The sequence below is a fragment of the Cygnus atratus genome, chromosome 2 (assembly GCF_013377495.2).
Source record: "Cygnus atratus isolate AKBS03 ecotype Queensland, Australia chromosome 2, CAtr_DNAZoo_HiC_assembly, whole genome shotgun sequence".
NCBI lineage: Eukaryota > Metazoa > Chordata > Aves > Anseriformes > Anatidae > Cygnus > Cygnus atratus.
The window spans coordinates 69,825,554-69,850,231 of NC_066363.1; the positions used below are offsets into that span (position 1 = coordinate 69,825,554).

The following is a 24,678-nucleotide window of genomic DNA, read 5'->3' on the forward strand; positions in this document are numbered from 1 at the left end:
TCATGTCAAGCTTCCAGGGTCAGGGCTCAGATTAGGTAATGGGGTGAAAGCAAGGCTGAAGAAAAGGAATGCTAAGAAAACCCTCTGTCTCTAGGCATCCCGCCAGACCTTCCAGAAGCTAGCCATGGACCAAGCTTTCTGTCTTCATATTTCCACCACTCCCTTAGCCCAGCACTAATGCCAAGAGAAGGGTCACAGTCCATCTGTCATCTGGCTGTGTAACAACCCAATATAAACACATCTTAAAAAAAAAAAAAAAAGCCAAAACAAAAACACAAAACACAACCAAAACCAAACACCAAGCAACGCTGCCAACTGCCATTGCTGTTCAACAATCCCAGCCTCGTGGCCTCTGCAACCTCCAAAGCAGACATGGATCGTCCTCTTTAATATCTTTATGTCCTCTTTAATATCTTTATGTCATCTTTAATATCTTTATCGATGATCTGGATGAGGGCGTCCAGTGCACCCTCAGTAAGTTTGCAGATGACACCAAGCTAAGTGCGTGTGTCGATCTGCTCGAGGGCAGGAAGGCTCTGCAGGAGGATCTGGATAGGCTGGAGCGATGGGCTGAGGTCAACTGTATGAAGTTCAACAAGGCCAAGTGCCGGGTCCTGCACCTGGGGCGCAACAACCCCAAGCAGAGCTACAGGCTGGGAGATGAGTGGTTGGAAAGCTGCCTGGCCGAGAAGGACCTGGGAGTATTGGTTGACAGTCAGCTGAATATGAGCCAGCAGTGTGCTCAGGTGGCCAAGAAGGCCAACAGCATCCTCGCTTGTATAAGAAGCAGCGTGGCCAGCAAGTCTAGGGAGGTGATTGTCCCCCTGTACTCGGCTCTGGTGAGGCCGCACCTCGAGTACTGTGTTCAGTTTTGGGCCCCTCGCTATAAGAAGGACATCGAGGTGCTCGAGAGAGTCCAGAGAAGGGCTACAAAGCTGGTGAAGGGCCTGGAACACAAGTCCTATGAGGAGTGGCTGAGGGAGCTGGGCTTGTTCAGCCTGGAGAAGAGGAGGCTCAGGGGCGACCTTATCGCTCTCTACAGTTACCTTAAAGGAGGCTGTAGTGAGGTGGGGGTTGGTCTGTTCTCCCACGTGCCTGGTGACAGGACGAGGGGGAATGGGCGAAAGTTGCGACAGGGGAGTTTTAGGTTGGATGTTAGGAAGTACTTCTTTACCGAAAGGGTTATTAAGCATTGGAACGGGCTGCCCAGGGAGGTGGTGGAGTCACCATCCCTGGAGGTCTTTAAAAGACGTTTAGATTTAGAGCTTAGTGATATGGTTTAGTGGAGTACTTAGTGTTAGGTCGGAGGTTGGACTCGATGATCTTGAGGTCTCTTCCAACCTAGAAATCTGTGTCTGTGTCTGTATCTCTGGGCTAGATTAGAGAGAGAGTGTCTTAAATCCAATGCTGTAGGCTAGGTCTAGCTTTCACATTCTTGCTTAGGAGAGCTTACAGGTCCACACAGGCTGCAGAGATCAGAAGCAGATTGCTGCACGTCAGGAAGAAGGGCCAAGCTTTTTCTTCTTTCAGTTCTTTGAAAATAAACAACCCATAGGAGGAGAAAAAAGAGCAACTGTCAACTACTTAAACTGCATTTAGAGCTAGTGCTTATGGCAAAGCAGTTGCTATCTATTGCATTACACAAAAGAATGTAGATCATGCCTATGAATTTGGACAGCTGCGGAGTGGCATCCTCACAATTTTTTAGATTTTCACCATGGGTTTTCATACATACAGGAAGAAAAAAAGTCTCCTGCATGTTTGTCATGTACTGTCTAAAATCCCATCCCAAAGCCATCATTAATACCACAGCTGTAGCCATGCCTGGCCCAGGACAAATTATGTCCCTACCACCTTTGTAAGCATAAAACTTTACACAGGAACTACAAATCTAGGAGAACAAAAAATCTAGGTGCCATGTACAGATCCACCAACATTTGTAGAAATGTCATTAGCACTCTTCATGGAGCCTTAGCAGAGTTTCTAACATCGTGTGAGCAACTTACTTCTCCCTCTAGAGGATACGAAAATGAACACAAGGAAAATACGATCATGTCAAGACCAGGGAAGTAATGAGACACTAAGGCAGAGGTCAGTGTTTTTGCTTTCAAAGTCTAGTAGTGTTTTACAAGGACCAAAATTACAACTGTAAAAAATAGTAAGTTAAAGATTTTTTTTTTTTTTTTACAGCTATGCCCTAGAAAGTTAGAAATAGTTTAAATACAATCAGCTAAATGAGAATTTATCTGTGAAGCTCTTTACCAAGCAACGTTTTAAAGTTCATTCAAAGTAACAGAAATATTTCTGTAAGTGCCCCCTTCATTCACTGAGCGTCCAAATCCTTCCCCTTTTGTAATGTAGGGAGATGGAAACATGCAGGTCCACATAATCAGACATGAGACCCCTACACCCTTCCTGGCCCTCGTGGTCCTTCTTCATCTGCAAGCAGCCCCAGGAAAGAATCCTACAGGTAAAGGAAATGCAGAGACAAAGCACCTGCCACATTCTGCATTAGTGCCTCATATTTACAGTATCCCATCCAAATTGCCTGCACAATTCTACAGGAGAAAATAGCAGGTGAAATACTGAGCTACAGAACCAGGTATATTTCTTCTTTAAAAAAAAAGTGATCAAGTATTTGTGGAATCTATTTCCTGCAGCCTTACTGTCAGTAACATCTCAACTAGCTCTGAACAAAAACTGCAGGACACATCAGACCTCAAAACAGTGGCCTCGCTTCTCTTATATCTTGAGAGACTGTAGGTGTGACTCTCATCTGAGCACACATGCCAAAAGCAAGCATGCATCTGAGCTCCAGAGGCCTGCCACAGCTAGTTTTGCATTGTTTAATCAAAATATTTCAGCACAGAAATAAAAACCCTCTAAGCAGACATATCCTTACACGTAAAGCTGGTTTTACTGGCTTCATCGTGGGGAAACGAAATCCAGAAACCTCCACCTTCCAATCCTTCTGTTGCTGCATATTATAAGCTCTACAGTGTGGGAGAAGCAACAAATTAATACCAGAGTAAGTTAAGACCAGACTGGTGCAGTCCTCAGAACTGCAATGAAGTCTGACAACAACAGCTCAGAGCACAAATTGGCCATACAGCATTTCAGAAAGATGCAAGAGAGGGGGGAGAGGAAAACTCCAATATCTCAGAGATGAACTTTTACAGAACATAAGACACCTGCTGAGAGCGTTTCCCTCCTAGTCCTCCCCTCCCATACCTCTCCCACTGCGTCCCAGTAACTGACTGGTAGATAGGACTACTTCGGAATGTCCTAAGATAGGACTAATTGCTTTTTTAAATGTTTATCTTTGATAGCTCAGTTGTAAATATTCCCACTGTGCATAGTTAAGCTTTCAAATATCACTAAATCTTTTGGCCACAAATTCCCAGAAATGCATCTTTCCAAGTATCTGACCTGTGTCTGAGAATCTGATGTCTTTCACATGTTCAGTCTGTTTAAAAATAAAGTTTAAAAGTTAAAGGTACCTCAAATTAGAGGGCTAATTTTCAGCCTTTGCTTACCTGCACTGGTGCAGCCTACCCCCATGTAAAGCACCTTCTCCTACCTGTTTTAAACCAACCCTTCACTTGTTTAAGTTAGTTCCCCTTAACTACTATTTGCAGTGTTCGGTGAATAATATTTCTGCATTCACTTTCTCTACTGTTTTCTTAATTTTTTTAACCTCTTGCTTTGCTTTCTCCTCTACAAACTGATGAACCTTGGCCTTTTCTGTCTCTCCTCATGAGGCAGCTACTCCATCACCTTGACCACAGTCTTCCCCGTACCATCACCGCGATGTGGAGACCAGAGCCACACAGCACCCGACACGAAGGTGCATGGAGGCTTGGCACAGCAGCAGAATGGTGCTCTCCATCCCATTCCCCATTCTTCCTGATGACACCAGAAGGTTGATCCTCTGATCTCAGGACTGCCAAGGGTGATGCCACCACGTACTCCCCACGTGGTGGCTGTCCCATCCCATACACAGTGCTATGCTATGGGACAAAAGCGTGCTCTGTGTGTCCATGTTCTGACCAGAACTAAATACCAGCTTTAAAATTCGGTCAAACAATGCTTTTTGCTGGTTAGAATCTTATCTACTATTCTTCCCCCTAATAATCCTTCCTTAATTTAAAATGCAATATTGCTTTCCAATTATTTTTTTTTAAATACTGGCTTTGATTTCATAACTGGTACTTTAGAAGTTTAGTGTTCATATTTTAGCCAGAAAGGAATATTAAAGCAGTTTACAGTTAACTATGCTCTTTTGCAGCTGTAAAAATTCATACTGATTGTCTGACAGAATTGGACTCCCATCCATTTTCAGAGAACACAGATAGCAAAACATTCATACTTTGAAAAACATGTCAGACAATATATAATCTTGTTTGCAGAAGTGTTCCCAAAGCCATGGTGACAAAGTAGCTGAGTTTATGTCATGACCAAAGTACAGATGTTCTTGTTCAAAAGGGGAGAAAAAAGCTCATCTGGATGCTACATTTTGACACTTGAAAACCCAGTGAGCAATGGAGCAGAGGAGGAACAGGTTTGCAGTCAACAGAAAGGAATTCTCACTGTCTCTGGAATAGTTATCACATCTTCACCACTGCTGTAACCCATCTCAGTCATCTGCAGGAGCCACAGCTCACCAGTTAGCCCATGACCAACCTCTCCAGGGTCCGTCCATTTGTGCCACTCCACTGTGGTGTGACACACCACATCAATGGTGCGTGTGTGTGTAAGGATAAAGACGCAGCATTAGCTTGAGTTGCTTGCGTCTCAGTTCTTATATGAGGTACAGGCATTCCTGCCCTAGAAATGCTCCACCTGCACAGGTGCCAGCCATAAACACGTTGCTATGGCAAATGCAAAATGAGTGGGCCTTTTCAGATCCTAATCTTTAGTAAAACAAACAAGAACTATCAAACATTGATGTCTACAGAGGATAACTGAATATCCTATGCTACTCTGAACTTCAAGACTTTTTCTTTAGCACAAGACCCAAAGTCATGTCTCCCCACCTACTACCAGACAGATGCCCTTTGGTAGTTCTGACCCTAACGCATTTGTTAATGACCATTCTCCCACATCAGGGTTCACCAGAAAAATGCCTCATCTCATGGTCACGGCCCAAAGTGCTCCTGGCTCACCCGTTTCCTGCCTCACTTCTCCATGTCTCAAGCCTGCAATAGCCAAGACACATGGCCTGAGCTCACAGCCCACCCCACTAAGTGCATACCCAGCTGTAACAGCTATCTTCAGGCCACCTGCACTTGCAAAACATGGGCTTTTCTGGCATGTTCCACCACAGTTGCTTTGTGAACACCTTGACTACATAAGGGTGCCCTAGAGAAAAACACCTGAGGCAGATAGCCACCTTTGCATAGCCTGCACAGACAGTCCTGCCGCACATACCTGTGAGCAAGGCTCCTAAATGGCTGATTCAGGCCCACCTCCATGCTACAAGACGGCTAGAGCTGGGCAAACTTGATCAGGCTGTGCCACACAGCCCAGAGGGAAGACAAGGCTGTGTGAGCTGGGATGTTTCCTCTTCCCTCAGGCATAGATCGCAGCAGCCTCCTTTTTCTGAAGTGCCTCCTCAGGTAAAGGAGGCAAAGGCCCCCCGTGGGACACGCGCTGGGTCAGTGGCTCCCAGGCCCAATGCCAAAAATGCGTACCTACCCTCAGTTTCACAGCGCTCAGCCCCACTGAAAAGAGGTCTGCCACTTGTGGCTGACAGCCCCAGGCTCGCAATGATCAGCCACAAACAAGTTTTCTGGTACAGGAATCCACTGGTGGAGCACACACTGCTCGTTAGAGATTCGCTTATGCTTGGCCCATTTCACAAAACACACCGAGGTTTGCCTGGCACACATCTCCTGATGGAGAAGGCAGAGGGGACATAATCCCCTACCACCACTGCTAGCCCCTACTCCCCAGCTTTCTGGCACACATACATTCACGTCAAGATACACAAATGTTGCCATGGATGCATACACCACAGTGTTGTCAGTCAGTAGGGAAGAATCACTGATATAATACGAGTCAATGGCAAAGGGCACAAAGCCTTTATTTGTTCAATCACTTCCAGCACGGCACCTAGAAACACTACCAACCACAGCTATGGCAGCCAAGGCCACCTTTGCCTGATTATATCACTGCACAAGCTCCTGTGATGGCAAGCAAAAGCAGGAAATACGTTTATGTAGCTAGGATCACCTCAGCCCTGGCATAAGACAAAACACTATTAGCACTACCCGCTCACCTCAGCATGTAGGTCTTATACCGCCCTTTCCCTTCACTACCAAGGTAGAGCCTCTCCCCTTTCCTGCACCTCATGTAATGCTATTTTCCAAAATACATGCATTTTTTCTTATTCTCCCAACAAACATCCCCATTCGCTGAGGCAATACTCATCTTGCCACCCAACATGCTCCTGCAACACAGACTACACTTACATGCACACTGTACACAACAGAGTCTGTCAGTTCCTGTAGGGATTAGGATAAAGGGAGGGAGGTGTCTGGAAGCACTGACCAGTTCCTGCCTTACCATATTTCTAGCCACAGGCAACAACAGGGTTGTAGAGGTCAAACTGGGGAGTGCAACCAGACCATATTTCCTTGAGGAATATATTCTTGAGTGGAGCAACCACATGTGCAATTGGACATCTCAATCTTTCCCAGGGTGGCTGCCTATGGCCATCTTGCAATCTCTTTTGGGTGTGGAAGGTGAGTAGAGAGAAGGAAGCTTCACCCTGCCCCTGGCCAACCCATCATTGTTGGATATGCACTGATGGATAAAAGCTTTCCTCTGTCATCAGACAACGTGTGTCCCAGAAGTGTAATCCCCAGGGCATCAACTCCACCCCAACATTACAAAAAAAAAAAAAAAAATCAAGACATTTACTGAAATCAGAACCCTTCTCTGTGCTGGCACAGGGAGTTCTGAAACCATAGGCAGCAGGAAAAGATGGTTGATGCATGACGATGACACCTCTCCCAAAACGCCTGTCAGCCTCAGCAGCCTAAGCAGCTGCCAAGAGAAAAGGTGGGCTGTCTCTGTATGGCACCTCTGCTCCAACACAAGTGGGTCAGTTATGAGCAGAGCTCTGCCAACTCCTCCCTGAGGTGCTGGGGCACCTTACCACATGGACCAGTAATGCTGAGCCACACCACAACTCCTAGCACAGTCTTTCGCACAGAGAGGTTTGGATTTGGACACACACAATTAATCTTGCAAATACTCATTCAATCAGCTTACAAAAAAAACTGTCTCATACTACCCTTAAGAGCAACAGAGCCCCATGTTGCAAAAGGAACTCCAGCAAAAAATCATGGCTTTGGTCTGCTTAGGTATGCCTGCCTGATTGCTTCACAAGGACACTGGGCGGTGAGGACAGCTGCCTTCCCAATCATGAAACTCCGTTTTCAGTAAGATAATATCAAAGGTGATGCAAGCGCAGAGAGGCAGCAAGGGCACCATGTCTGCAGGGTTACCTGCAGGTGAGGTGACAGCCTGCAGAGGACCACTTAAGTTGTACATCCCCCACAGCGTAAGGCAGGGGAGTAAGACCCCAGCGACAAATCCATGTGAGTCTAACAACAGGCTGAATCTGCACATGTGAAAGATTTTAACAAGCACAAGTATGTTAAACTCATTCTTTCCTATTAAAAAAAATAGCATATATTCTGTTCAAATAATTACACCACCTTATTAGTGAAACCACCCTCATGGTTAATACTGTATGTATATAAATAAAAGATTTAATTATAAAAGATGGTGACTAATTAACCAACAACAAGCCAGCCCATTCCCCAAGCCAAAGCTGATTTTATTTGCCTTTCTTCATTTTTGCAGTCTTTTCTTTCCGCTTCTTCACATGCTTTGGAATTTTGTTTTTTCTCTTCTCTCTTTGGGCTTCTTTGACCATCTTTTTCCTTTCCTATAAAGGATCAAAACACCATTCATTTAAAGCCAGCAGGAATGACAGATTTTGAGCAGGCCTGTCAATCTTTAAATTAATTAACACATCACATCAAATACACTGTTATCAAGAAGAAGAAAAATCTGTGGGAGTGAGGAGAAGAAAGGAAAAAGGAAGAGTATCAGTCTGCAGCTCCAGCCCCGGGCTAATGACAATACAAAATTCAAACTAGTTAAAACCTGAGTTTCACGCAACCTTTGAAGAAAGACAACGAGAAGTATGCAACTCATGTTATTTATAGCAAATATTATACAATAATAAGTCTGATCTAAATTTTCTGTTACCCATAGGGCTACTGTAGTATGTGTTTTTAAACACCACAAAAAAACACTGATCCAGTAACTGTTGTAACGGGGGCTAGGCCACTGCAACACACTATAATTTCTGCCAGACAGTGCAGAGACTATGCTCAACTGGAAAAAAATAAAAAAAAAATCAGCGTAACAGAAGGCAGGGAGAAGGAAAGCAATCACCACTGATAAATCATTCAACCTACCAATACACTTGTGGGATACCAAAAAGTTCACCTTACTCACACAATAGTAAGTCCAAATGAAAACCTGTCTGTAAGGATGAGAAGTGGCCAAGACGTCCCTGTTTCATGTCTGAAAGGCAGTAGCTCTACATTTCCAGATAGGTACAAAAAGCTTGTAGTAGAACAATGCAGTTTCATTCAATGGACTTGGAATCTACTACATTATCTTTTCTAAAAGGGAAAAAAAATCCAAAAAACTAACAAGCAATACCCCACACCTCAAACCCCCTAAACCTAGCAAGTTTCATCCTTCTTTTGCATAGAACCTAAATGGCTGCCAACAGGCTCTCACCCATGGTCGATGCTCTGTAGAAGAGCCTCACGAGAACAGAGCATACTTGTTCTGCAGTTTGGAAAACAAAACCTGTTTGGAAAAAATATATTCCCCTTGTATGCCTGCTGTAAGTTTCTTGCCCACAGCAAAGCTAGACAGTCTGTGCCAATGGGATTAGAAAAGCCACTGTAGTACACACACCATCACCAAGTCCCCAGTTGGACAGATCAAGAGGTCTCAATTCGCCGGGCAGAAGGTGGTCAGTCAGGACCAACGCTGACCTGCACAACAAGGCCTACAAACACAGCCAGAGGGACTGAAGATCCACCCAGGCTTCACTAAGTTCTGCTTTGCATGGCCTTAGAGCTCCCTGCAGAGATCGCTCTTCTAGCTTTGTCTAGGCTAGAGAGCACTATGTCATGAAGTTCCTCTACACAAAAACACCATTAATAAAACATCTGTAATGAAATTCACTTTCTATGCTCTCATTCTCTTTCCAAAACAGAAAAAGTCTAAAGCTTGTTTTAGACAAGAATTAGGAAGAACCACTCAGAACTACGTTTGGATTTTTTTCCTTTCATTTGGACAGATGTAGGAAAATGAGCAGTTCCTGGCCAGCTGACCTTTTTATCCATGGTAACTTCAGCAGGAAGATCTTTGGGATTCCAAGATTCTTTACAACCTGAATCAGTCTCCTCTGAACTGCTGTGTTCATAATCAGAGCCTGTTTCTGACTCATCTGCCTTCTCAAGAAGTGCAGGAATCTGTAAGATACATGAAGAGGGAATTCATCTCAAACCCAAACTCAGTAGCCTAGCAACAAAATAGATTTAAAAAAATCTCCTACAAAGAAACCCTCAAGCAAGCTTTTGTCATCTCCTCTACTACAGCCACCATTGAGTCTCAACAAGAAGAGCGAAAAAGAGGTTGATCCAAACTAAGAACAGGAAATCTAGAATATACAGCATAGGATCTTTTAGGTTAGGGCTCACAGCAGACGTATTGGCACTCCCAAACTGATTTCCCTAAGTTAAACAGCAATTTCCTAACGTAGATGAAAGCCAATTTTTAATTATACTTGGATCATACCAAAATCACCCTTAGGGGCACTGTATGTAGGCTTTAGAGCAAGTACAAGCATCTACACTGCAAAACACGCTTATTCTTAAACAACACTGGAGACTGTGCCACAGCCTGATCTCTTCCCATACTTGTAATTCCATTTTAAAAAGTCTACACCACTGCCAAGTAATGGGCAGAAACAAACGCCCTGCAGACAAGAAGCTTTTTCCATTGTCACAAGCTTCAAGACAAGGTGTTCTCTGTACGTCCTATGCACACTTTTATGAAAACAGCTAAAATGAAGGATTTCAGAAAAGGCCTTCTCACCTTCTGAACACCAGACAAATCCTTCTTCAGCCCTGTCACAGTCTGGTAGAGAATCTACACCCAGAGACACAGAAACAAAATGTTACCAAAATGCAAGTCTTAAACCTTTGCACACAGAAAAGATGAGTATCTCATAAAAGATGGTAATTCTAGCATCAATACTAACCAAAGAATTTTAAATACAACACTAGATTCAGTATTCCATGCCTTGGTAACAAGGCTTCCATTTTTGTTCGTTGCTACCAGTTTTTACTAAGAAAAATTCCTACTTCCTCCCCTTTTTTTTCTGTAGCACCTCTACATTATCTACTCACATTATCTTGCTGAACACTCAATGCTATATCCTCTTCTTTCAGTTTCATCATTATATCCACATCTCTCTCATAGTTTTTAACATCGGTCAATGTGCGAGGTATGTAAGCCTTCTTAAACACCTACCAAAGAGAAAGGAAACACACATACTCATTTACATATAGTTTCATGATGTTCTTCCATCCTAATTACATATCCTTCAGAGAACAACCATGAGGGATTTCATGGCTCAGAGAAACTAAAAATGAACATAGCAGTCACACTACCATTTGTACTGCAGAGTATTTTTGATTTTTTTTCCTGGAGCAGGCTCTAAATACACAACCTACAGGTTGTTGATAGCTCATCACTAATAAGGCTCCTACATTAGTATCACTACTAGCAGCCAACTTAGGGACTTCACCAGTCTCTCCAACTTCCTCTTTACTGATTTGAATTTTTTATTCTGAAGTTTTCATTGTTATGTTTACAATGTCTTCAGGGGACAACTCCATTAAAACAAGCTGTTACAACTTAAACTCTTTATATAAAAATTCCTCTTGAACCTACACTCCAACTCAAAAAGGGTTTCACAGTACTGTACTGGTGCAGGAACCTAACTGCAGTATCAACAACATACTTAAAATTTATCAGGCAATCTTTTTGAGACAATCCTCCAGAAAAATTAAGTCTCTACCAGATCAGACAGAAGTATTTTACTTCTCTTTTCCACAGTATCAGCTCAATCCCAGAAACAAATTCACTACACTTTATGATCCTAAGTACTAGACTAAGAGCTGCATGGACAGCAGAGACCCTGTCTCCACAGAACTTGCTCTTAATCAGCTCTATTTTTTCACGAGGGAAGTTACACAAACTAGCCTGAGGTAATGCGAGAAGTGAGAGATGTAAAAACTTAACTTCGATGCTACTTAACCACTTCACATTCTCTAACTGGACAGTACCTTCATGTAAGACAAGGAATAATTTGTTTGCAGAAGATGGACTTGCAACAAGAAAAATAGCATTTGACTCTATAATTCAAAAGGATTTGTATGCTCAAGATATCTTTGGAAACAAAAATCGTTCATTGGTCAAGCTTGAGCCAGCAGCAAACACTAAAACCTACAGCAGTCACTAAAACCTACAGCTCCAAGAGAAAAAGAAAAAAGTCTTTGATGAATTTATTTTTATCCAAATAAAACTTCTTCCAAGGATAAACACTGGGTGAACTAGTACAAATAGGTTCTCATACAAATTCTGCACCAATTTTTTGTTGTTGTTCCTGTTTTTTTATTATTAATTTAACTCTTCTGTAACAGAGAGATAAGATTGAAAAACCAAATAAAGACTGTTTTATCTTTGCATCAAGCCTTCCCAGACCATTAGCAGTTTTCATTATGTAACAGAACGGACTTGAGGTGGTTCTTCTTACATGCAAAAGCAAGGGAGAGAAACAGTATGTGGAAGACTGAAAGAATGAGACAGGGAACAAAGGCACGTGGGCAATTTCATTAATGCATCCATCTGAATATCATGTGTATTCTCCTGTTTCTAGATCACCAGTACAAAAAAATACTGGCACAATTAGAACTCCAGTCTTTTATCGTTGTTGTTGTTAACTGAAGCGGAACTGAAGATACATCAAGGGACCTAGCTACAAGCAAACATACTGGTTTAGGTAATTGAGTATTTGCCATTTAACACCTGATCAATGTCACTTGCTTTTACACACGGCATCCTTCACTTCTCAGCTAGTTCGGGACATAGCAATATCACTATGTTTTATTTATCAACTGTGCATTTTGCCAAATAGAACAGTTTTCATTGTTCAGAAGAGGAAAGGTTAATTTTAATTTCATAGCAGAAACAAAAATCCTCACTTACTTCCTCATCCACTTTATCTTGACTGGATCTTTCCTCCTCTGTTCTTTTTGATGCTATTTCCATTGCCTGAAGAAATATAAAGCAATACAAAGGTATCACTCTTTAGAATTGCATCATTTAATCCAACTAACCCTTCCCATCTGTATTTCTCCCTGTACTCCCCACTCTCACAAAACGCTCCAGCCCTCCTTATGGCAATGCCTTGAGTGACCCCTAACGGTAACCAGCGTTTCTGCAAAGCACAAGTACAGATCTGCTTTAAGAACAGGCATGCTCACTGTTACTTCTAGACCAAATTATAGCAGGTCTAGCTTTACTGTAATATATAACAGTGCAAGGGCAATACAGTGAGCAAAGCCCAGTCTTGGAATCTGCTGTTTTCACTGTCACACACAGAGTACGCCAGAGGAGCACAAGGAAGTAAAAGCCATAAAGCACAGCTCTACTTCTCTCAACTTCCAGTATGACTGAAAGTACACAGCATCTGGAAATCCCCATGCCATAGTGCTATCTGGACAACACTCAGCCTCATGGTCTTGACTAGGAACATGGCCAGGAACAATACCTCATATGTCCACTCTGATCATGACATATGTGGCCCTTCCCCATTTAACAGCCCCCTCTTTTTTTTTTTTTTTTTTTTTTTTTTAAATTTCCCTCCTTCTTTTTCAATAAACATTTGACTGGGAGCAGAGGACTGACAGCTACAGACAAAACGCATGGGTGCTGCCAGCGACACCAAGCATTTTACCTCCTCCTAGAATAAGGATGTCCTACCAGCCATAATATTTGGCTAATGAGACTGCATACTTTGGAGTAATATTGCTCTAAGTCACTCCCTTCCTCCCTCAACTCACCCTACTGAAGTCTGCAGGGTTAAGTCTTAAGTTAATTCCCAACTCCATTCTCTGTATCAGTATGGGTATATTTCTGCAGAACTAAGTAATCTTTTCTTTCCTTTTCAAAAAGGAAACAAAAGATTTAAAGCATCCTGGTTTTAAAGCAAATAGCACCTCAGACAGATGTTTGAGTTTTCATGCTTAGGCTTTTTCAGAAAACAAAATGAAGATGTGTTCATCCTGTAAACGTATAAATGGAAAAGACCCGTATGCATTTTTGAAGGAATGGCATAATGCAATGTAATATACCAGTCCACTTCAAGATGTAAAGCAAACAAGATGGAGTTTGAACTAGATCTCAGTTTATTGTTCAAATCTACCTACATAAGCAACAAAGCCATGCGATCTCACCTTTGACAGATAGTCATCAAGGTTCTCACTTGTGATAGAAGGATCAGTAATAAACTCAAACAGCTCCCTCACAGTCATCACCGCAACATTGTGCTTTCGGAAAAAGCCTATCAGGAATCAAGGGCAGAGACAAAAGACCTTAAATAATGATGTGCAACATATGCAGCTGTGATGTTAAGTGACAATTGCAGCAACATAACAGCTCTGATGACTTAGGATAGCAGCATATATTGTACTGGCTTTAGGTATCAGATGACCCTTGGCGACCTGAAATAAAATTGTTCATCTTCCCAGTGCAACAAATACTGAAAAAAGAATAGAACTGAATAAATGTAAGTCAAATCAACTTCAGCAGGAGCCATACTGAATGGAGCAGAGGCTAAGGAGGACAAAGTAAACAATTTAAGACAGGTGTAATATTTGTTGAGATGAAAAATCTTTTCAAAAAATAAGGAGTGCAGATCTTAAACTTTTGCCAAACTGAAGTATCTACTGAAACAGTGCAGCCTAGTTATGATCCACTGAAATGGAAAGAAACATGGGACACACTAACATATCAGAATTTTCCTCACTTACTATACTCAGAATTGGTTTCTTGAGTCAAGTATAACTGATTTTGGAGGTTGCGCTTCTGTATTGGAAAACAGCAGTGAAACACACAAAGGACTACTTAGTAAGTGTTTCCCTGCTAATGTTCTCATAAGATATCTCACCCATGAGAAATCAATCATAGAAAAAACAAAAAAAAAAATAGTTTGGAGGCAGCACTCTGTGCCCATGGAGCCACAAATCTTTGCAATGCTCACAGATAAGGCAGAGCATAAAGTAAGGCATTTCTTACAGTTTTTGTAGGAGGACTACACAGCAGTGGCAGAAAACAAAGCAGAAAAAAAAAATCAGAAAACACTGCAAGTCAGTGAGGCACTGGCATTTAGATAGGGCAAGCCATAACACATGAAAAAAAAAAAAAAAGAACAAGGTTGCAAATATCTGAGCCAGAAGGGATCAATCAGAAATCCATGAACAGAAAAAGAATAAAGAACAACAAACATACTGGGTATCAAACACAGCATCAAAATGTATATATTTTTTTCCACAAACTTTCAGAAGTCTCTGTAAAATTTGAAAAATCATTTGGAAAAGAAAAGGGAGGGGCTGGAAAGCAGCCTGCACCAACACATTTTTTGTTCTCAGGGAGAAACGCAGCCTACCAGAAATATTTGTCTGTTGCATAACATACGCGCTCACTCACGAAGACTGAATTTTTAAGAGAAAAATACCATAAAGGTATCCTGTTTTAGCAAAATACTATGACAAGTCTACAACCTCTAATAAATTACTCTATACCTTGATCTTCTAAGTGGACCTATATAAATAAATACAAGGAATTCTGTGACACACAGTAACTTCTTGCAAATTAAAGAATTCCAGATGTGGATTACACTCACAGAAGGACAGATCGGTCTGTCTGCACAGTCCTTCAAGTAAGGAAAGTTAAGGCTGGGGGAGGCGCTGCTGCAGACTGGGACTTTGACCTCTGCTTTGTATTGTAAATCTGAGATTCAGCCAGGTGACTCATTTCATCCAGATGATTTCTAGCAAAATAGGCTACACTGTCTTCTGAACTCAGCACAGAACACAGTTCTCCAAGGAACCTAGGAGAACCTAGCAAAGGGAGCATTTAACTGGTTTGACAGCCTCTACAGCCAGAGTTATAACTCAAAGACAATTCACCTTTCTGAAAAAGACATCTATACAAACAAGAGTGCAGCCCACTCACCATTAACATTGGCACAGTCCTTTCGCAGAAACTCCAGTGCATGTGGATGGTCATGCTCCACTGCCTGAGACACGTCGATGATGTGCACGTCCCCGCTGTGGTACCTGGGGACAAACACACCAAGTCGCATGACTCCACCAATGTTACACAGGAGATTATCGAGGGGCAGGGGACAAAGCATGCTTCAAACTTAAGAACCCACAAACAAACTTAACGTATTTCTCTAGAATACATCTCACATATTAGAGCCAGAGTGGTTTTTTTTTGGTGAATCCTTTCCCTCCTTTATCCAACCTGTACTATTAAACTCTAAAGGAATAGCTCCTCAAGAACACACAAAACAGTCTTAGGGGTAAGGAGAGGAAAAAAAAAGTATGTATCTGTATGTCCCTCACTAATGCTTTCACTAGTTGATAATTTGTTGTTCTGGTGTTATTACTTTTTAAACATAGATCTCAGATCTAGGTTAAAAGCTACATAATTAATTAAATAAATTGAGAAACAGTCACAAAAAAGACCCACCCACCCTTAAAGGTAGATTATTACACTCAAATTTATACACAGCAGTTGCCACCACATACATTTCAAATGTCACAATTCAGAACAAAGTTTAAAAACATACAGCATATTAAATTCACTGAGATCTGCATGAACAAGTCTGGCGTCTTGGTACATTCTTCTCATGTACTGGATGATTTGCAGGTACAGCTCCCGGACTTTCGAGTCAGATAACTGAGCATTCTTCAGCAGAGGAGCAGGCCTTAAAGTTACAACACAAATAATAGAAAGTGAATAGTTTTTTCCTTCTTCATAACTGCTGTAAATGCTTTAACTGCTATACCCAATCCTTCAACTCAGTGTGTCTAAAAAGTCAGCATGAGCAGCTAAGTGCATGGAGCCAGCATGTAAGGCAGGAAAGCTTGTGTTATGTTGCCAAAGTTACTGTAGCTGTTTCCAAAAAGAACTAAGATGTTGGGACAGGTTACATTAACATTTGTACTACAAAATAATGAACTACAAATACTATTAGGAAGCCTTTCTAGCCATACTCTCGTTAAGTCATTTTCTGGATTCATTTTGCACACAGCTCATGTTTCGGAATCATGCAGACTGTCTGCAGCAGTAGCTGGCAAACATCTGGGTATTCTACGGGTCACATACACAGGTACGAATAACAAGTTAATTTCAGAGGCCTAAAGTAATAGGTAAATAGTAGCTAAATACAGAGGGTTTGTTTGTTTTTAATAAACCTTTGTGGAAAGCTACTAATAAAGAGAATCATTTTGATTTTCTACAGACACATACCTATCACCTTTACCAATAAAGCCCATGACAAGCACATGACTTCTTAGCATAATTGGCTCTGGGCAAGGTATCTGGGCTGTATTCAACCTGTAACACGGGAAGAAAACCACAAAAAAACTAAATACAGAATAACTCTACTATATGCATTGCAAGAGTGCCTACAGGAGCTCTGTTGCTTTAAACTTCACACACAGTAAGAGCTCCTCCACTCAGGCAACTCATGCTTGTGAAGAACAACTAGGAAACAAATGCAAAAAAACAGCCATTCTGCTCTGACCCTTCTCAAAATGTTCCTGTATCAGACAAAGAATCTCTGCATAATTTTAGGTTAATGCTAGATTAACTTATACAGCACAGTGTACTGTTACTCAGTAGCAGCTATTTCTAGGCTTTCCTCGCTTTTCAATCAAATCAGAGAGTTCAGACACTGAATAGCTTAGAGTATGAACAGCCAGACAAAGGGGTATCTTGATTGTTTTTCTCCCTCTTCCCTCTGACAAGGAAGCATAAGACACTTCTGAATATTCCAGAGACCATAAAAGGCAGTAACAGCCACAGTCTAGCAATAGAAGAGTATATCCTGTAACTTTTCAGTTACGTTTGCATGCTGAAATAAAAACTGGAAGAATCACCTTATTAAATTCCTCATTTCTTTTTCAGCCCATGTCTTCACCATTTTTCTTGGGTTGCCTTTGCAATATCCATGACGAAATCTTAAAAAAATACATAGACAAGGGGAATTCTTCAGCCAATCAACATCATATCAACACTGGTCATTTTACCACCTTTCAAACAACCCCTCTTCCCCAGTAAAACCAAGCAGAACTCCAACTCACCTGAATTCCCCACTCACATACTTATCCCGATCCTTGAACATCAGAATAGATGTTTTGTAAATCTTTATTGCTCTATTCTCTCCATTCGAAGTACTGGCATGATATACGTTGGCCTATTGGATTAATAAGGGAAGAAGAAGATAAAGAACTCTGAATTGACCCAACCTTCTCTCCTCTTTCTGACAGCCTGGAAAACATCCCCACCTCAGCCCCTTTGTGGCACTCAGATGAATTAGTGAAATTGCACATAATGGCAATCTCTTTTTCTACCAGAGACAGCTTGCAGTAAGTACCTAAGACTGAGTAAATGTGTGAAGACGCACACAAGACAGAACCAACAACACACAGAATTCCACACCATTCATATTTTGAGACTGAAACAAGCCCTTGTGTGAAGGCTTAACTTCAGCCTGTACATTATTTACGTCCTAAAGCATGGCCTAAATATCTAGTGCTGGCACCACTACACCAGGCAGAAGCATGCCTTTAATCAGAATCCAAGGACCTCAAAGAAAACCAGATCAGCCTAGGGACAAGGCATTCTAAAAATGATTTATTAATTTACTTGGAAAACTGTAGTCTGGTCTGCAATATAACTTGATAATAGCAGTGCATAAATATGCTAGCTTTGCAAAAGCAATCAAAGCTCAATAATATTTTAAACAGAATTTTGTTACACCATTAGATATTCCCATCCCTGGAGAGATGCTGAACTGATCTGATCCACATGCAACAGCCTTGCATGAAGAAAGAATTACCTGGATTTGTATGTTTTCAGGCACTGTTTTATACTGTATATACATATATGCTCTGCAGAAGTTTCACATAGAAAGTATTAAGAATAGAATTAATTAAATTAATAACAAATTTAAAATTAAGTATTCTGAGAAATCCTTCGTACTTGGGGATCACAGTAACTTGCATTTTATCTTAAAATAACTTCCTACTAATCAAGTAACACATACAAAGAATAGTACTAAAACCAAACGTTTCAATATATCTTGAGTACCATAAGCTTCCACCCAGCTTGCTGAGAAAAAGACTGTCATGTTGTCATTTGTAACAGAACTTACTTCTTTCCCTGTGCTGATGCAGCCATTGATTTCTGATATGACACCTCTTGTTAGCATCTTAAACAGAATCATTCGAGTCCTTGGATCTAACACCTCAAGTTCAATACAGAACAGTCAGCACAATTGCTCTCTATGAAGAGAATAAAACTTACTACTACAGTCTGTTCTTAGTACTATATTACAGGACTAACAGCATCAGATTATTCTTGAGGATCAAACAATAATTCAAACAACAGCCACACAGAATTTGCCGTAAATCTATAATGATGCTTCACATCCTTTAAAAAAGAAAAAGAAAAAAAAAACAAGTATATGTCCTTGAGATGGATCTAAAACAGACATAAGAGAATTATTTCCTACCCACAGTTGTGTTAGATGTTAAAATACGGTTTCTCTTAATTTATAGCTTTCATAAGTGAAACTGAGCAGCTACATGGCCAAGGGCCAGTAATATTTCAGCCTTACTTAAGAAAAAAAATAAAAACAAAGCATTTTTTGTTTATTTCTTGGAATTTAATAAAAGCTTAAAATGAAATTCTGTATTGTATATACCATCAAATTACAACACTATGCACAAAACTGAGCTCCAAAATGTTTACAAGTACAAACTTCAAAAAAGAAATGAAAAGTTTCTTTAGAATAACAAGGCAAACAGAATTCCAAGGCAAAACTCTTGTTCTTATAGTGGCTGCTTTATCACTGATTTCAAGATTCCAGATCATTTATTCTGGTCAAAAGAGAAATTTGATGCATTAAGTACTTACTTGTTCTACTGTTGCTCTGTCTGACTTATCTTTGACTCGGTACCTAGCAAAAGTGAAAATAAAGCGATACAATCCCACACATGGGCTCAATACTTTGACAGAGTAAAACATGCCTTTCTGTTTCAAAGAGAAGATGACAGCCTCAAAACATAAGTTCATACATACAAAGGCAGAAGGCTTCTCCTGCAGGCAGGAAAAAACAAAACCAAACCAAGCCCACAAGCATCAGTGCCCTTCACTATTATGGTTATCTTCTTGCCTCCGCTGCAGAGACAGGAGCATCAAAACGTTGGAATTATTTAGGAAACTGATCCAGAAATCAAGAGGTTTAAGACCAAAATGCAAACTGCATGCCATCTATTTACAGATCTTTTTTTCCTTAATAAATTCATTCAAAATTCAGGATCAAACTAAGAATAATAATTTGAACTCAGAAGAGTTCTTATGTCAATGAAAACAGAGCCAGCCATGATACTCACATGTCTGCTTCCTTCTGTCTAGACTTTTCTGTGACTCTGTTTATAACGGAGTCATCAAAATTCAGCTTATCTGAAAAACATGTAAGACGACATGGAGAAGGGAAAAAAAAATTTAATGTCCTATGTTCAGTATCATCTCTGCAATTGTGCTTGCCAGCAAATATGCCACAACACAACGTTCAAACACCAATGGATCTCTGATTGGGTGCATAAAGCATAGAAGCTTATCTAAGAGTTTAGTTACACATCACAGTTAACCTAGCTCTCCATTCTGTCTACATTTCAAAGTAGGATTATAAAATAACAACAACTAAGACGGTCCCACAAACTTTGAGATGCAATGACAACCTGAATTAATGCCTTTTGGATAATATCTTACATTAAATTCATCTGCCCTTTTCTTACCACAATCTAATGCCATTTTTCTAAACAGAGCAAGCAATAAGCTCCAGGATTCTGTCACCCCAGTGTATTCAAAGTGGTGCTTGATTAATTGTTAAATATGTAAGAGGTGTTGTGTCTGGACACATATGCCAAGACCACTCTTTACTCTTTTCAGCCTACATTTTAGAACCACCTTGTTATGAAGGAAAATGCAACTGTTTACTGTCCCATTAAAAAAAAAATTAAAAAATCACGACTACAACTCACCCTAGCAGGCTAAGCAGAGCAGCTATTTCCATCACACGGCAAACAAGAAGCTACACAGGCTAGGACAGCAGCCTCTTTACTTGTCACACAAACTCTACCCCTGTGAGATAACTGTTGCATAAATTACCACACTAATACTACAGGGAACAGCAATCATCTAAAAACATTTAGCTGTGGTAGCAGCTTTGAGAACAAACAATGGCATTGTAACAGAGAGCTGATATTCTCCCACAACCCAAACAGTTCACTCCTACAGATAAGCTGTGGAAGAAACACTTTATCTGACCCGGAGCAGTAAAGGGAAAAAGAATCCTCTAGCTCTCAAAGGGCACAGACAACAGTATGACAGCCAGTTAACGAAGACTAAAGGCAAGTCCTTTTTAATCTGTCTGCAAATGGTTAACTGCCATTCCAGTAAATTCTGGCTTAAAGCAAGCAGAACCAGTCTGAGAACATCACAGAGTGCACTGCATCTGCTTTTACAAAAAAGAAAATTTTTCTATAAACAAGACAAATATACTCACCCAAATTAATTTTATGTTCAAATTTCCTCAAAGCCTTGTCTGTAGGGGTTGACATTTTTGCTGAACAGTAACTAGGGTTCTGTCTATTTGCCTGAAACAAATGATTTGTTAACATAAGTTGCCTTCTCTTAACAGCCTTTTGAAATACACACTGTATCATAGGGAAAGTCAGCTCAGATGCCTGTGTCTATAGCTATAAACAGAAAAACAGAAAGAGCAAAGAAATGGATTGACATCAGATTTTCTTTAACTCAAGACATGAGAGTAAAAGTGACACACCAGCTATATTCCAAGAAGTGCCAAATTTCAGGGTTATATTTAGTCAGAAAACTGAGCTGCAAGTCTCTCGTATTAACACTTTTTCATCTTTAAAAGAAAGGGGAATAGCAGACAGAAACAAGGACAAAAATGAGAAGGTAGCAAGCAGAAAACTTTCAAAGATGGTGCCTTTTCTTACAGGTACCCTTCTCTGAAGATAATACCTGAACACTGTTCCACCAACACTAGACAGCACAAAGTGCTAACAGAAGGCGAGAATAAATCTCAGAAGTGCCAAGTCAGACACGATAGACCGTGATCCATACCACCCTCCTCTCAACTATTCTGTTCTGCTGGTATCAATATATAAAAAAAAAAAAATAATTTAAACCTCTGCTGTCCAAGCTGAGGATAAAGGATGCTGGTTCTCGCATTGTGCGCTTTTCATTCTGCACAACACCGAAGTTTCTAAACCAACAGCATACAGTCTAAATCCATCCACTTCCAGCACTTCTCCTCACCTCCCGTATGTTCTTTTACCTCCTGTGCTATTAGTCTGTACTGGGTCTGTCTGCGATGGAGTTAAACTTTCACCACAATAGCCCGTCCAGCACTGTGCCCTGCACTTGTACCTAGAAACATATCGATACTACATGAGTGTTTTGGCTATTGCTGAGCAGCACAGGCACAGCATCAAGGCTGCCTCTCCAACTCCCCCCAAAATACCAGCAGGCTGGGGTAGTCAAGAAGCAGGGAGGGGACACTGCCAGGATAGTGACCTAAACCAATCAAAGGGATATCCCATACCCATAAAAAGCCATATCCTCATGCCCATAAAAAGCTGGGGGGAGAGAAGGGGGACTCCTGTTACAAAACTCTTTGTCTTCTCAAGCAACCACCATGCTTAGTGAGGCCCTGCATTCCAAGCAGTGTCTGAACATTGCTTCCTGATGGGAAGTAAAGATCTTTTTTTCTCTCTTTCCTTTCAAATGACACTTGCCTTTTCCTTTCATTTAAATACTCTTGTCTCAAACCCTCAGGGTTGTTGTCCTCCCCCACAAGCCTGTCCTGCTGACAGGGAGTGAGAGACTGGCTGCATGGTACCTAGCTGCCCCTAAATGTTGAACCAAAACATGGTCCAAAACAAAAACCATTTCATCCTGGGCATGTTGAGCAGGTACTGTCTTAAAATTCAGTGGAAAGAATGGGGAAGATGCTCAAGATCACAAAAAACAAATTCCAGAAACAAACAAACAAACAAAAAAGCAACATCGCTAAAGACTGGGACAGACAAAGATAAGGTTGAGAAAGCTAAGGAACAGAAGGAAAACTGCAGAGACAAGAAGCATCCAGCAACCGGGTTTGAGACAAGGTAGTCAAGCAGAGGCCTGGCTACAAACAGCACAGGAATAGACTCAAAGAAAGGGGATCCTCTCAAGGTAAGTTTTCCATTTGAATTTATGCTCAACATAATGTTAACATAGAACAAAGCCTCCAGATTAGTCCCATCTGCTCTTGGGTACCTTTGGTGCTTACAAAATAGCCTTCAACGTACCTGTGGATTGCATCCAGCAGCAGTACTGTGGCACTTCATGAGTCTTCCCATCTCATCATCCCAGTCCCAGTCATCATCACCCTCCTCTTCATCATCGTTATCATCATCACCGTCTCCTTCCTCAGCATTGACTTCTTCGTGCAAGCGTGACTGGCAATTCTCAGCGACCCCATCTTCCACAGGTGTTTCTGTGTCCTGAGTAAGTTCACTTCAAACAAATACATGCTCATATAAGTGATCCTTATGGTCATAAAAAAATTTAATATGTTTATCCCAAGAAAAAATTTTGCAAGGTTAGCGCTCCATGAGATGCTTGTCACCTCGCTTGTCTTTAAGTACATAAATATAAGGATGCCACTGTTTTTAAAGGATGGACAGCATTTAAACCATCTCCATCACATCAGTGCTGCCTTCTGCCTTGCTCTGTGGGAACACATACCGGGATCCCTCTGCGACTCCAAACACATAGCACCCTAGAGCTACCTCCTCCAGCAACGTGCTTTGCTTTCTGCCACAGCTGTCTCCCCTCTGACAAGACACCACCCAAACCTCCACTGGGGACCAGCAGGCAGTGGAAAAAAAAAAAATCAGGCCTCGAGAAGAACTTGGGGGAAAAAAGAAATATTTTGGATTTGCTCGGGTCTCGCTCGAGAAAGCACATGCCGGCTCCCCTCGGGCAGCTTCACCCGAGGCAGCACAACCACGCTCTCCCCCAGGTTTTTGTATGTTTTTTCCCCCTCCGCCCCCCCGCAGCCCGTACCCGTCGGAGCACTCGGCGTCGTCAAACTGCCCCGGTACGGGCGCGCTGAGGACGGCCGCCTGGCACAACATGGCGGGGGGCACCCGCAGCCACCAACAGCCAGCGACCGCCCCGAGACTGGCGCGGGGGCCGCCCGCTACGGCAGCGGCGGAGGGACAGAAACCGGCGAGAGCGAGCGCTGCGGCGGGCGGCGCGGCGCAGGGCGGGGCGGGGCGGCCTCCTCATGGCAAAATGGCGGCGAGAGGCAGTTCGTTAGGGCTTGGGAGGGCGGTGCTTTGGTTCCCGACGCCGTCGCTCCTTCAGTGAGCCATGGGTGTTCAGAGCTGTGTGCACGTATAAACTTACAGCCAGGAGCCTTCTGTGGTGGAGTTTACAGGGAGTAAACAGCTTGGTGCATCTGTATAGTACCATATAATGTAGCCATAAACATCTTAGAATCATTAAGGTTGGAAAAGACCTCCAAGATCATCTGGTCCAACCATCACCCTACTACCAATGTCACCCACTAAACCATGTCCCTAAGCACCAGGTCCAACCTTCCTTTAAACATCCCCAGGGACGGCGACTCCTCCACCTCCCTGGGCAACCCACCCCAATGCCTGACTGCTCTTCCTGAGAAGAAACATCTCCTAATTTCCAACCTGAACCTCCGCTGGTGCAACTTGAGGCCATTCCCTCTAGTCCTGTTGAAGCCAGGGATAGAAGAATGGGGGCTTGCTTAATCGTATTAATGATTTCTAAATAAAACAATCGTAATTATTAAAGCCAGGAATGAAAGAATGGGTCTTGCTTAATCGCTTTAAAATAGATATTGCTGAGTGTCTTTGCTTACTACTGTGCAAATTAACCGAAACAAGGAATCTCGGGGCCCCTCACAGAAAATGTTTCCTGACAAAAATGGGGAACCTGTCTCAAAAACCAGCTGAGACCGACCTTGTGGTTTGGACAAGAGCCAAGGAGCAGCTGAGTCTGTACAAAGGCAGGGGGTCAGCTAGTGGTGATGAAGAGGAGTTATCGGAATTCATCCCCACAAACCCCCGACGACCACCACCAGAAGGCACTGCG

General features: G+C 41.9%; 1 protein-coding gene across 3 annotated transcripts; it reads right to left on the reverse strand.

The window, feature by feature from the left end:
- Nucleotides 1-6,060: 6,060 nt before the first annotated feature.
- Nucleotides 6,061-23,836, reverse strand: RIOK1 (RIO kinase 1). 3 transcript variants are annotated; one of them, XM_035560345.2, is made up of 17 exons: nt 23,614-23,836; nt 22,854-23,061; nt 21,041-21,131; nt 19,866-19,935; nt 19,387-19,429; nt 18,623-18,715; nt 17,550-17,662; nt 17,346-17,426; nt 16,714-16,800; nt 16,031-16,168; nt 15,409-15,512; nt 13,629-13,735; nt 12,379-12,444; nt 10,515-10,634; nt 10,201-10,254; nt 9,435-9,575; nt 6,061-7,960 (listed from the first exon to the last, which is right to left on the reverse strand). In XM_035560345.2, exons 1-17 carry the CDS (start codon nt 23,682-23,684, stop codon nt 7,850-7,852), a joined length of 1,698 nt encoding a protein of 565 aa, XP_035416238.1. In that variant the 5' UTR covers nt 23,685-23,836; the 3' UTR covers nt 6,061-7,849. The 3 variants fall into 3 exon arrangements, with proteins under 3 accessions (XP_035416238.1, XP_035416240.1, XP_035416239.1); XM_035560346.2 differs by lacking the exon at nt 6,061-7,960 and adding an exon at nt 8,170-8,901 and having other exon boundaries at nt 23,614-23,778; XM_035560347.2 differs by lacking the exon at nt 16,714-16,800 and having other exon boundaries at nt 23,614-23,778.
- Between the last annotated feature and the right edge of the window lie 842 nt (nt 23,837-24,678).